Here is a 14,453-nt window from a genome sequence, read left to right as displayed (position 1 = left end):
GGAGGGAGGAAATTTGAGGGAGTGGGGAGGAGAGGGAGGGAGGAAATTTGAGGGAGTGGGGGGGAGGAAATTTGAGGGAGTGGGGGGGAGAGGGAGGGAGGAAATTTGGGGGGAGAGGAAGGGAGGAAATTTGAAGGGGGAGAGGAAGGAAATTGGGGGGGAGAGGAAGGGAGGGAATTTGAAGGGGGAGAGGAAGGAAATTTGGGGGGGAGAGGAAGGGAGGAAATTTGAAGGGGGGAGAGGAAGGAAATTTGAGGGAGGGGAGGGAGAGGTAGGAATTTGAGGGGGGGAGAGGAAGGGAGGAAATTTGAGGGAGGGGGAGAGGAAGGGAGGAAATTTGAGGGGGGAGAGGAAGGAAATTTGAGGGAGGGGGAGAGGAAGGAAATTTGAGGGACGGGGAGAGGAAGGAAATTTGAGGGGGGAGGGAGGAAGGAAACTTGAGGGGGGGAGGGAGGAAGGAAATTGGAGGGGGAGAGGAAGGAAATTGGAGGGGGGAGGAAGGAAATTGGAGGGGGGAGTAAGGAAATTGGAGGGGGGAGAAGGAAGGAAATGAGAGGGAGGGGGAGAAGAAGGAAATTGGAGGGGGGAGAAGGCAATGAGAGGGAGGGGGAGAAGAAGGAAATTGGAGAGGGGGAGAAGAAGGAAATTGACGGGGGTAGGGGGAGAGATTGACATCCATCACACACACACACAATGCACCCCTTGCACACAGAAAAACACACAATGCATTACACACAGACACACATACACAAGCAATGCATCCCTTCCACACAGCAACACACAACGCACCCCTTCCACACACTCAGTGCATCCCTTACAGCAGTGTTTCCCAACCCAGTCCTCAAGGCACACCTACCAGTCCAGGATTTAGGGGTGACCCAGTTGTGTCTAAGGTGTTTTTTCTTTTTTTTCTAAAAACACCTTAGACAAAACTGGGTAATCCTTAAATCCTGGACTGGTAGGTGTGCCTTGAGGACTGGGTTGGGAAACACTGCCTTACAGACACACACACTGCATCCCATACATACACAAACTCACCTTGCAGCCCTTACACATACAAACACAGATTCACACAATCCATTCCTTACACACATCAGGACATCCCCCCCCCCCACACACACCCCCCCCTGTGAACAAACTCATTGGTGGAACATGAAGGTGGACCCTGGGACCCAGACCTTGAGCTGTGTAAATGGCCCTCAAAAAATGGAGCTGCTTCCCGTTTGATTTTTGTGACCACAATTACAAACCGCCTCCAGAGAGCCTGTTCTACACCAGACCAGTGGAGCCAGACGGCAGCTGAAGCCCATCATCATCCTCATCTGGTTGTAAGTAGGCAATCTAGTATATTATTCGTGGCACTAATCTCTAATTTACCTCACATTAAAGGGACACTATAGTCCCCAGAACCACTGCAGCTTAATGTAGTGGTTCTGGTGTCTATAGCCTGTCCCTGCAGGCCTTTTATTGTAAACACGGCGGCACTGCATGGCAGATCATATGGGTGGGGCACTGTGATGTCACATGGGGGGCGGCAAACTTTACTTTTGCCTAGGGCGGCAAAAATCCTTGCACCGGCCCTGCAGACACTGCATCCCGGTGGGCGGACTCGGGGGGGGGGGGCCTCCATGTCCGTTTTGCTTGGGGCCCCCAAATTCCTTCAAACAGCCCTGATCGTCTCGCTCATGACGAACCAGTTGTCCCTCCAATCTTCTGCCCTTTTTATAGTAATTTGCTGTTAAAAGAAAATAAATCTCAGGTCACTATACCCATGAACAAAGAGTTAATCAAGTGTATTAAATAAAACATACACAATATTTTACATTGTATAATGTGTTGTCAAACAGGAATACACTATTGTGACGGGTATATTTATCTGTAAAATTTCTGGTATTGCTGGCTAATAAACCCTATTAAGGTATAACTACACCTTATTTTATGGATGTTTGTAAAAGTACAAAGTGGCTAGAATTTTATTTATGTTGGATTGGGCTTATAGATTCAGTGTGCATTGCAAATCATGCATTTTTAAGATTCAAACTGCAGAGAAGACAGTGAAGTGCTTATGTTTACATGTCTCCTTAAAGGACCACTCTAGGCACCAAGACAACTTCATTTCAATGAAGTTGTCTTGGTGCCAGGTACCTCTAGTTTTTTTTTTTTTTTAAAATACACTGCCGTTTCAGAGAAAAAGCAGTGTATTTTTTTTTCCCTATTCCCACCTACAGTGGCTGTCTCTGAGACCGCCACTAGATGGTGCTTCCGCAATCCTCACTGTTAGAATCACAGTGAGCTGACGTCAGACGTCCTCTTGGACGTCTAACGTCATTCCCTCTAATGCAGGCAGCTCAGATGTGAGCGCGCCTGCATTAGAGACTATGCTGAGATGTGAACGCGCCGAGCGCGTTCACATCTCAGTTTTATTCCTCGGAGGCCAGTGTGTGAGAGAGAATCTCTCACTGAAGACAGAGTGCCGAAGAAGAATCTTCCCTAACGGAATCTGGCTGCACATTGACAGTAAGTACACTTTTCTAATGTTTTTATTTGCTTATTAATTAATGTAATGTCTTATTAATGTGTTTAATGTTTTTTAGTGATTTATATAATGTTTAATTCATTTAATTGCCTTATTTATTAAGATTAAAAAAAAAGTATATTTTGTATATATGACCTATGTAATAGATTTACTATTTTAACTGTTATTTTCATTTTTTAATTTTATTTAGTGATTTATATAATATTTAATTCATTTATTTGCCTTATTTAGAGAAGAAAATGTAGATTTGGTATATATATGACCTATGTAATAGATTTACTATTTTAACTGTTATATTTTTTTTACAGTTTTGCTATTTCAATTCATATTTATATACATTTTCTTTTATGTGTGTGTACATATGTATTTTTGTTATATATGTTTTTTTAAAAATATTTTAGAGATATTTTCAATGTATTCATTATTTATAATAGTATATGTAGTTGTAAGCATACATTGTTGTAATTTATTATTTTACATTTGTAGCACCAAAAACATTACATTACATACATACATACATACAGTCGTATATATAATATATATAAATATCCATATCCTTTTGTAATTGTTTAGTTATATATAAAAAACATTATAACAAATTAATTTTTAAAATAACATTTATCTTCTTTTCAAATTCAGAACGCAGATTTCAGATTCATTCAAAGCGCAATAGAATTTTGGACAAATTCAAAGTGGTTACGGTAAGTTTTAATTTGTCTTTATTTTGGGGTAAAGTTTGCCTGGCTCTCTTTGTCTTATTGTATGCTTATACATATAGGATAAAGAGATATCTATGCAAAAAAAGTTTCTGGTGCTGAACTCCATTTCTGTATATTCACACAGTTTCACTGTTGCTCGGCACGTGAAAAGTGCTGCCCTGAATATTACCTTTTCCTTTCTTGGGGCTGCATTTTTCGCCTGCTGGTACACAGTCAAACTCACTTTTTTTCTTTCTTTCAATTTTTTTTCCCCACCCGTTTGGGAGTGTTGTATTGTGTTTTCAATCGGTATGTACCATTTTAGTATGCCATCCTTGGAGCGCAGGAAAAGGTCTGTCCTTCATCTTGTGCTTCAGCGCATGCAAGGCAGGCTCTTCTCCTGTGCTTTCCTTGAGGGCATACATAAAATAGCTGTGTTGAAGAAATACATTTCTCTATATTGCCACATATTTCACTGATGCTCAGCACTTGAAAAGTGCTGCCCTGAATTTTTACTTTTACTTTCTTGGGGCTGCATTTTTCGCCTGCTGGCACACAGTCAAACTCACTTTTTATTTTTTTTATTGAGTGTAGTTTTGTGTTTTCAATGTGTGTGTCCCATTTTTGTATGCCATCCTTGGAGCGCAGGAAAAGAGCTGGCCGTCATCTTGTGCTTCAGCGCATAGAAGGCAGGCTCTTCTCCCGTGCTTTGCTTGCAGGCACACATAAAATGGCTTTATCGCTGAACTCCATTTCTGTATATTCACACAGTTTCACTGTTGCTCGGCACGTGAAAAGTGCTGCCCTGAATATTACCTTTTCCTTTCTTGGGGCTGCATTTTTCGCCTGCTGGTACACAGTCAAACTCACTTTTTTTCTTTCTTTCAATTTTTTTCCCCCACCCGTTTGGGAGTGTTGTATTGTGTTTTCAATCGGTATGTACCATTTTAGTATGCCATCCTTGGAGCGCAGGAAAAGGTCTGTCCTTCATCTTGTGCTTCAGCGCATGCAAGGCAGGCTCTTCTCCTGTGCTTTCCTTGAGGGCATACATAAAATAGCTGTGTTGAAGAAATACATTTCTCTATATTGCCACATATTTCACTGATGCTCAGCACTTGAAAAGTGCTGCCCTGAATTTTTACTTTTACTTTCTTGGGGCTGCATTTTTCGCCTGCTGGCACACAGTCAAACTCACTTTTTATTTTTTTTATTGAGTGTAGTTTTGTGTTTTCAATGTGTGTGTCCCATTTTTGTATGCCATCCTTGGAGCGCAGGAAAAGAGCTGGCCGTCATCTTGTGCTTCAGCGCATAGAAGGCAGGCTCTTCTCCCGTGCTTTGCTTGCAGGCACACATAAAATGGCTTTATCGCTGAACTCCATTTCTGTATATTCACACAGTTTCACTGTTGCTCGGCACGTGAAAAGTGCTGCCCTGAATATTACCTTTTCCTTTCTTGGGGCTGCATTTTTCGCCTGCTGGTACACAGTCAAACTCACTTTTTTTCTTTCTTTCAATTTTTTTTCCCCACCCGTTTGGGAGTGTTGTATTGTGTTTTCAATCGGTATGTACCATTTTAGTATGCCATCCTTGGAGCGCAGGAAAAGGTCTGTCCTTCATCTTGTGCTTCAGCGCATGCAAGGCAGGCTCTTCTCCTGTGCTTTCCTTGAGGGCATACATAAAATAGCTGTGTTGAAGAAATACATTTCTCTATATTGCCACATATTTCACTGATGCTCAGCACTTGAAAAGTGCTGCCCTGAATTTTTACTTTTACTTTCTTGGGGCTGCATTTTTCGCCTGCTGGCACACAGTCAAACTCACTTTTTATTTTTTTTATTGAGTGTAGTTTTGTGTTTTCAATGTGTGTGTCCCATTTTTGTATGCCATCCTTGGAGCGCAGGAAAAGAGCTGGCCGTCATCTTGTGCTTCAGCGCATAGAAGGCAGGCTCTTCTCCCGTGCTTTGCTTGCAGGCACACATAAAATGGCTTTATCGCTGAACTCCATTTCTGTATATTCACACAGTTTCACTGTTGCTCGGCACGTGAAAAGTGCTGCCCTGAATTTTTACTTTTACTTTCTTGGGGCTGCATTTTTCGCCTGCTGGCACACAGTCAAAATCATGTTTACGTATCCAACTAATCTTAAACATGAATTTTAATTTCTTTTAAATCTAATATTGTTTTGTTTTTATTTTCAGAGAATTGTCTTGCGTCATCAGAATCAGTATTGTGCGTGACTTTGATCAAGGTAGGCAATGTTTTTGAGTGGTAACATTTTTTTAAAAATTTGACAGAATGAAACTTAAATTACATACCTCCAGAAACACACACACACACCACACACACACTATGCATTCATTATATACACACTACACAAATACACAAGACTTCCCTTTATAAACACACTGCATCTAGTACATGTGTCATGTATATTTTGTGCATTTCCCTTTCAAAACATTTTTCATTTAGAATTTTGAAATCGTAAATGTACCGAATATCGGTAAGCTGTGGCTATTCGCATTAAATGACCACTCTAGGCACCCAGGCCACTTCAGCTTAATGAAGTGGTCTGGGTGCCAGGTCCAGCTAGGGTTAACCCCTTTTTTTTTTTTTAAATAGCATTTTTAGAGAAAATGCTATGTTTATAAATGGCTTAATCCTTCCCCCAAATCCTCTAGTGGCTGTCTCATTGTCAGCCGCTAGAGGCGCTTGTGTGCTTCTCACTGTGAAAATCACAGTGAGAAACACGCAAGCGCCTCTAGCGGCTGTCAATGAGACAGCCACTAGAGGAAATAGGGGAAGGCTTAACCCATTCACAAACATAGTAGTTTCTCTGAAACTGCTATGTTTATGAAAAAATGGGTTAACCCTAGAAGGACCTGGCACCCAGACCACTTCATTAAGCTGAAGTGGTCTGGGTGCCTACAGTGGTCCTTTAACAGTGTTCCATAAACCTATCAACAACAGTATTGGTTTTGTGAGTATTTAAAGGACCACTATAGTGCCAGGAAAACATACTAGTTTTCCTAGCACTATAGTGCCAGGAGGTTACCCCCACCCTCAGGGCCCCCCTCCCGCCCGTCTCTGGAAAGTGGAAAAGGGGTAAAAATTACCTTTTTCCAGCTCTGGGCGGGGAGCTCTCTGCCTCCGACCCTCCTCCGTTCCGCCCCATCGGCTTAATGCGTACGCGTGGCAAGAGCTGCGCGCGTATTCAGCCGGTCGCATAGGAAAGCATTATCAATGTTTTCCTATGAACGCTTGCGTGCTCTCACTGTGATTTTCACAGTTGAGAAGCACGCAAGCGCCTCTAGTGGCTGTCAATGAGACAGCCACTAGAGTATTTAGAGGCTGAATTTACCCATTTATAAACATAGCATTTTCTTTGAAACTGCTATGTTTATAAAAAAAAATGGGATAACCCTAGCTGGACCAGGCACCCAGACCACTTCATTCATCTGAAGTGGTCTGGGTGCCTAGAGTGGTCCTTAATTTGCAAAGATTAACATAACACAATCTAAAATAAATTAAACTAACATATTCTAAATTATGAAAGATATTAAGTTTTTAGTGGTACAGAGTAATTGTTAACAGTAGAATAAGAATACATGAATGTGTGCAAATATTTTGAACACGAGTGATATTGTTTTTTTGGTGAATCGCACATTTTACAGTCACAATTGGTACAGGTGTTTCATTGCGTGACGTATATGTAGTCTTCAATGCCTGTATATTTAGGTGTTCGTCGTCCATTTTTGAGTTTACTAAATTAAAAAAATTATTATAGTTTTACTTGTCAAAATTAACAATGTCAAAAAAAATTCTGTAATAATTAAGAGAAGTGTTGGCGACAACAATCACACTACATTTTATTCTTATTTTCTTTTGTCATCCCTTTTATTGTTTTAAAAACATAGACAAAATGCCAAAGTGTTTAGTTGTAGGCTGCAGAAACAGTCACACTAAACATTCACCAGATTGCTCTTTCTTTAATTTTCCAAATACACCGGACAGAATTAAAGAATGGCTTTTAGCCACAGGTGACGAATTTGTCAACCTAGAGGCCACAATGCAATTAATCATCGAAAAACAAAAAAGTGAGATTTTCAAAATTTGTTCAGACCATTTCACGGCAGATATGATCGTGAAGTCTGAAAAGAGAACACGATTGGTTTTAATGGCAAAACCAACTATTTTTGTAAAAGCTAAAGTTTTGCAAACTTTACACGATATGACTTTAAGGAGAGCAGAAAACTTTAGTGATATAGAAATGTTAGACCTCAGTGCTCCGTCAGCAGACCGCAGTGCTTCAACAGAGGGACACAGTGCTCCAACAGAGGACCTGGTAGCTCCGTCAGAGGACCTGGTAGCTCCGTCAGAGGACCTGGTAGCTCCGTCAGAGGACCTGGTAGCTCCGTCAGAGGACCTGGTAGCTCCGTCAGAGGACCTGGTAGCTCCGTCAGAGGACCTCAGTGCTCCAACAGAGGTTCCTTGCATGCTAACTGAGGAATCAGCAGAAGGCGAGACATCTATTTACGATCACGAATACATATCAGGTTTCCATTACAAATTGGCTTTAGACAAATCATTTACGAACATAGCTACCAACACCACAAACTTAATGATTGCCAAAGGTGTATCAACTTCCAAATACTATGGAAGGCGGAGCAGGTCTACACAAACCCAAAATTTAATTAATACAAAAGATGTATCCACCAATATAATTGGTTTGAATCGAACAAGGGATGTCTGGACATGGACTGGTCCTACAGAAGAATTGGCACGATCCATTGACAATTCACCAATCCCTGCAATTGTACAGCATTCAGATACTATAAAAAAGGTTTGCACTATGCCAGGTGCAATGCCAATGGAGACAGAACTACTGTTATCCCCAAATTCACAACAGTCCGTACCCGGAGAAAATATAGATACGCCATTCTCCAACATTTCTTCAATTTCAAGAGTATCGGAAATAGATTCAACTCTGAATGTTTCTGAATTCAAAGATCCGATTTACAGTCCTGAAGAAGAAACAACCGATATTGGCGATCTAACATTTTTAACAGAGCCCTCTCCTGAGGATTATGTTTCAGAAAAAAAGTTTATTGTGTTTGAAACTTCTCTCGATTTATTGATCAAAAAGATTCAAACATGTACTTTTCACGAAACATGTAACGCTCCGATAACAACCACTGAAAAAATTATATCAGGCACTTTGTTAAAAGTATACACTGTCTGTGAATCAAATCATCGTTGCGAATTTTGGAGCAGCCAGCCTATGATTGGGAACCGTTCTTGTGGAAATTTATTAGCAAGTGCATCAATTTTGTTCAGTGGTTCGCACTTTGCTAAAGTTTCTGAACTATTTGCAATTTTTGGCGTGCCGTTTATTTCACAATCCATACATTACATATATCAAAAACAATTTTTATTTCCAATAGTTGATCATCATTATAAGAAAGAAAGAAGATTATTGATAGATGGTTTACGTGGAAAAATGGTATGTCTGTCAGGAGATGGGCAATGTGACAGCCCTGGATTTAATGCCAAGTACTGCACGTATTCACTTTTGGAGGAAAAATCACAAAAAATAATAGAATGTAAAACAATTCAAGTGAGTGATGCAAAATCATCCGTTGCTATGGAATCACTGGCATTCAAAAGTTGCATGGACCAAGTACTAGGCGACAAAATTCTAATTTCAATTCTCGTTACCGATCGTCATGTAAGCATAAGGAAAATCATGAGAGAGAGATACAAAGCCATTAATCACCAATTCGATATATGGCACTATTGTAGGAGCATTCGGTTAAAACTTTCAACCATATGTCGCCAAGCAATGTACAAGGAATTGGTTCCGTGGCAAAATTCAATAATAAATCACATGTGGGCAGCTTGTTCCTACAGCAAAGGAAATCCAATTTTGTTAAAAGAAAAATGGCTGTCGGTAATGCATCATATTATAAATGAACATGAATGGGACTCTGCAACAATTTACAAAAAATGTCAACATCCGGAATATGATCATACTCTTGAAAAGAAATCCTGGTTGAAAGAAAATGGAGTGGCATACTCAAAACTTCGAAGCTTTGTCACCGATTCAAAATTAGAGAAAGACTTTCCACATCTGGTTCATTTTTGCCACACGGGCTCACTGGAAGTCTTTCACAGCCTGGTATTAAAATACCGTCCCAAAAGAGTACATTTTACGATGGATGGGATGGTAGCCAGGACACAACTGGCTGTTTTGGCCCACAACGCCAATGTAGGCCGAGAACAGGCTACTATACATAAAGAACAAGCAGGCACTGGACACATTGGGGACTTGCGGTTCAAACCGTTTTTCTCAAAAAGGAGTAAAACTTGGAAAATAAAGAAAATCTATGAAAAAACCACTATTGCCCATATATATCCAATGATGGCTGACGTACTACGAATAGCCTCAGGTGACTTACAAGTTAATTGGGAGTCTCAAACAGGGCAACTTCCAATAAACATTGCTTCAACACCTCGCCCACCAACGGAGGTAATGGTAGACCGTCACTTTTCACGTTTACGTCCAAGAAGACTTTAAAATGTTCAAAAATGTATCATTTGTGTTTGACATTTTTGGACTGGTGATAAAATTCTGTTAATGGTGCTAAATACTTGTTTATAGTGCAATTTAGTTGTAATTTGTAGTAGAACAACAAATTAAAATTTCTTCAAATAATATTTTTTTTGGATTATTTTGTATAATTTATTAAACAAAACCAGGACGTTGCACTTACTTACTATTTGTTTTTGTTTTATTTAACATGTTACATTACAGGAACCATAACAACTTTATGCAAATTCAGTTATTAGGGTGCCTGTAGTTTACTATTTTATTTATTTTAAAATATTTATTATTGTCATATTCTTGAAAGTTCAACGTTGATATTGTACAATAATGTTTTACTTAATTAAAAAAATGATATATTATTTACATTTTCAAACCAATTAATGTAACAATAAAGTTAATTTAGCGATGTTGATGCTTTTAAAAAAAAGTTTACTTGTGTTCCAAATTTTATTTTTAAAATTTTGTAATTTATTACATTAAATTATTGTTGTAAAAATTTTTTTGATTGTTGTTAATAAATGTTTATTACTTCACAATTTTTGTACTTTATTCGATAATTATGTACATGTAGACACCCTATTGAAATTAGTGATAGCAGGTTTAAAGGACAAATAATTTTACCCATCACACTGCAGTAAAATTACTTTTAGTATTGGGAAAAAATAAATAAATTATTTATATATATATTAGTGTTTGTGTTATTTTTCTATAAAATAAAATTAGTAGATGAAAGTATCATTAAAATAATTAAAAATTCAATTTTTTTTAACATTTTTTAATATATTAATATAACACAATTAAAACATTTTATAACAGTTTACATTGTACAACAAAAATAAATTAACAAATTAAATTTTTTAAACATTATATACAACAAACAACCAATGTTGAATAGTTAACACATTTTGATAAAGTAAAACAATTGCAAGGCTTCGTACTGTCTACTATACAAGTTCAACAGCTATAGGGTCATCATCCGCATATCTAAAACCCATGTATATCGCATCAGGTGCAGGAAAGTGTGACCTAATCAGTTTCACTGTGCATGAGGGTATCGGACGCCGCCTTTTGGGTCCCAGGTATCCGTACACCCACATTGTGAAGGACCTGTAGGCAGTTTTTCGGTAGTCACTGTGACCAAAAAAAAAATAAAGGAAACATTTTACATTGCATATAAATAACCAAACAAAAAATGATTGTCAATGGAGTAAAGAATAAAAAATATTAAATTATGAATATAAAATTTAGCATCCAAAACTGTAGAAAGTAAGTAGAACAAAACATAACCAATTGTAGTATTTGAATACTAAAAACAAAGGAGCACTATAGTGACAGGAAAACAATCTCGTTTTCTTGGCACTATAGGGTCATTATTGTCCCCCCCCCCCCCATCCTCAGTGCCCCCCCTCATGATGTGCTGAAGGGGTTAAAACACCTTCAGACACTTGACTTTCTCCAGCACCGAGCTCATTCGGTGCCGGTGACCTCTCCTCCTTCTGCCAACGTCCGCATTACTCCATGTTTTCCTATGGACATCCAGCGTTGTGAGAATTGAGGAAACTCCTCCAGCGACTGTCAGTGAGACAGCCACTAGAGGCTGGATTAAACCTCATTGAAAGCTAGCAGTTTCTCCTACACTATGTTTGGAGTTGCAGGGTTAAAATTAGAGGGACCTGGCACCCTGACAACTTAATTGACTTGGAGTGGTCTGTGTGCCAGGTCCCCCTAGTTTTAACCCATTTCGGTGTAAACATAGTTACATAGAAACTGCTGTGTTTCACTGAGGGTTAATCCAGCCTCTAGTGGCTGTCTCACCGACATTCGCAAGAGGAGCTTCCACAATTCTAAGTGAGAAGACGCTGGACGTTCATAGGAAAGCATGGAGTAATTGTTTCCTATAGGCTGTTTTCCAAATGCGCAACGCTATAGACACGCATGTGCATTGGTAGCGGACGTTGGCAGGAGGAGGAGAGGTCACCATCACCGGGGGAACACAACACTGGACAAAGGCTAGTGGCTGACGATGTTTTAACCCCTTCAGCCCAGCAGGATTGGTTCCCAAGAGGTTGGGGGGTGACCTAACGACTATATAGTGCCAGCAAAATGATTTTTTTTTGTGTCACTATGGTGCTCCTTTAGATATTAATTTTGCTTAATTTTTTTAAAAATACATGACCGTTTTAAAGAACAATGCGCTGTATTTAGATTTATGATAGACTCACCTTTCCTGCATTTGTTCTGGAGAACGGAATCTAGCGGATTTTACATAGCTGAGACCATAACGGTATAGAGACAGCACGTGTTCCCGTGAAGATAATTGCTCACGTAGATATGGAAGATTGCAAATGCAATTGTGTTGTTCATTCAACATATCGACAATGTTCTCTATCTCCCTGCAGCATAGACTTTCTTCCTCACTTTGCATTGGCATACAATTGCCACACAGACACCATTCCGATGTTCCAACTCTTGTTGGTGAACCTTGCGTATTTTCCTCGTTAATCACTTGCTGTGCAGGTGGATCCCAGTCCATACTATTTAAAATATCAGGATCCACTGCATGTCGATGACGGTCCTCAAAATATTCTGACAGCTATAAATATATGTAGTAGTTGTTTTTTTAAATATGTATTAGATCTTCATAAACACAATAAAATTTGTATGAATCCTATTCTGTATTCAATAAATTATGACAGTTAGAGGACCACAATAGTGTTTTGAAAAAAAAAATGTTTTCTTGTCAATATAGGGCCATTAGGTCCACCCCACCCTCAGGGTCCCACTCCTGCAGGGCACTCGGGGTTAAAACCCCTTCAGCCACTTTCCTTTCTCCAGCACCGTGCTCCCTCGGCGATGGTGAACACTCCTCCTACTGACATCATTGTCGAATGCGCCTGCGCGCCAACTGCAGTGCACGCATTCAAACCGCCCATAGGAAAACATTACTCAATGCCAGTGATAAGATGCTGCATGTCAATACGTAAGCATTGAGTAATGCTTTACCATGTGCGTTTAGAATGCTTGCGTTGCAATTGTGGCGCATGCGCATTCGTCAATGATGTCGGCAGAAGAAGTGTTCACCTTAGCCGAGGGAGTACGGTGCTGGAGAAAGGTAAGTGGCTGAAGGGGTTTTAACCCCGAGTGCCCTGCAGGAGTGGGACCCAGAGGGTGGGGTGGACCTAATGACCCTATAGCGTTTTTTTGTTCTAGGCTAGGAAACAGCTATGTTTACAGTTGCAGTGTTAACACTAGAGCAACCTGGCACCAAGACCACTCCATTGAGCTGAAGTGATCTGGGTGACTATAGTGGTCCTTTAAAATTCATCGACCATGAAAACATCCATCAGGCAACCTAATGTAACTGAATTGAGATTAATGCAGTGGTCCAGTCCTTTTTATCCATCAATGCAAAATATTACCATTTGTCTCCAATGCCAATGATTATCTCATTGCTTAGAAAATCGGCTAGACTTATGAGATCTTTTTTTTTTTTTTGGTTAATTGATATTACTAAAATAGGAGTGAACATGAAAAATGTAAGTCACTTATGTAAACTTACCATACGTTGGATGTCCGCATCATTTGGACCTGTTGAATCTGAACTATTTCCACTTGCCATTTTTTTTACTTAGCTTTTAAAAAAGAAGAAATCAATGAAAATAAGCAGAAGAAGAAGAAACATTTCTAGTACATTATATTAATTTTATGTTTTTTTTTTTTTTATTACGACAGACATTGTGTGTTGCTGGCATCATGTGAGTGGACGAGATGATCAATAAAGAGTCCAGTCCTCACATTTTTGAAGAGGCAGGTAAAACAATTTTAAAAAATTAATTAAAGGACCACTATAGTGCCTGGAAAACTCTCATTTTCATGGCACTATAGTGCCTTGAGGGTGCCCCCACCCTCATGGTCCCCCTCCAGCCGGGCTGGATGGCGAGGAAAGGGGTTAAACTTATCTATTTTCCAGCACCGGGCGGGGAGCTGGATCCTCTTTGTCTGAATGCGCATGCGCGGCAAGAACTGCGCGCGCATTCAGCCTGTCTCATAGGAAAGCATTTACAATGCTTTCATATGGACACTTGCCTCTTCTCACTGTGATTTTCACAGTGAGAAGCATGCAAGCGCCTCTAGCGGCTGTCAATGAGACAGCCACTAGAGGATTTGGAGGCTGGATTTACCCATTTATAAACATAGCAGTTTCTTTGCAACTGCTATGTTGATATAAAAGAAAGGGTTACTCCTAGAGGGACCTGGCACACAGACCACTTCATTAAGCTGAAGTGGTATGGGTGCCTAGAGTGGTCCTTTAATAAAGTTAATTAGAAGATCACTGTAGTGTCTGGAAAACAAAGCTGTTTTCATGACACTATATAATCTTTGGTGGAACATCTCCGTCAGGGTCCACCTCCCGTGGCGCTGAAGGTGTTAAAACCACTTCAACAGCTTAGTTAAATCCAGCGCCGGGCTCCCTCGACGCTCGTTATCTCTCCTACCCCACTGAAGTCAGCTCCTGAGTGGTGCGTAATGCGCATGCCCTGCAAGTGTCGTGCGCGCGTATTGTAACAATCCATAGGAAAGCATTTCTAAATGCTTTCCTATGGACGCTCTGCGC

The 14,453-nt window shown here is 40.0% G+C and overlaps 1 protein-coding gene across 1 annotated transcript; it reads right to left on the bottom strand.

Annotated features, from left to right (window-relative positions):
* Nucleotides 1–10,743: 10,743 nt before the first annotated feature.
* On the bottom strand, nucleotides 10,744–13,479 carry LOC134600879 (P2X purinoceptor 7-like). Its single transcript, XM_063445266.1, has 3 exons — nucleotides 13,398–13,479; nucleotides 12,061–12,431; nucleotides 10,744–10,969 (listed from the first exon to the last, which is right to left on the bottom strand). Exons 1-3 carry the CDS (start codon nucleotides 13,455–13,457, stop codon nucleotides 10,783–10,785), a joined length of 618 nt encoding a protein of 205 aa, XP_063301336.1. The 5' UTR covers nucleotides 13,458–13,479; the 3' UTR covers nucleotides 10,744–10,782.
* Nucleotides 13,480–14,453: the final 974 nt, after the last annotated feature.

The sequence above is a fragment of the Pelobates fuscus genome, chromosome 3, assembly GCF_036172605.1.
Source record: "Pelobates fuscus isolate aPelFus1 chromosome 3, aPelFus1.pri, whole genome shotgun sequence".
Taxonomy (NCBI): Eukaryota; Metazoa; Chordata; class Amphibia; order Anura; family Pelobatidae; genus Pelobates; species Pelobates fuscus.
Note: the sequence above shows the minus strand (reverse complement) of the source record. Positions and strands in the feature narration are given on the sequence as shown.

What these genes read in the sequence shown, in the direction of transcription:
- LOC134600879 (XM_063445266.1), bottom strand. Translation starts at nt 13,457, where the DNA reads ATGGCAAGTGGAAATAGTTCAGATTCAACAGGTCCAAATGATGCGGAC. An exon ending in ATGCGGACATCCAACGTATG is followed by an intron (nt 12,432 to 13,397) that starts GTAAGTTTACAT and finishes ATATATTTATAG; the next exon opens with CTGTCAGAATATTTTGAGGA. An exon ending in CCAGAACAAATGCAGGAAAG is followed by an intron (nt 10,970 to 12,060) that starts GTGAGTCTATCA and finishes TTTTGGTCACAG; the next exon opens with TGACTACCGAAAAACTGCCT.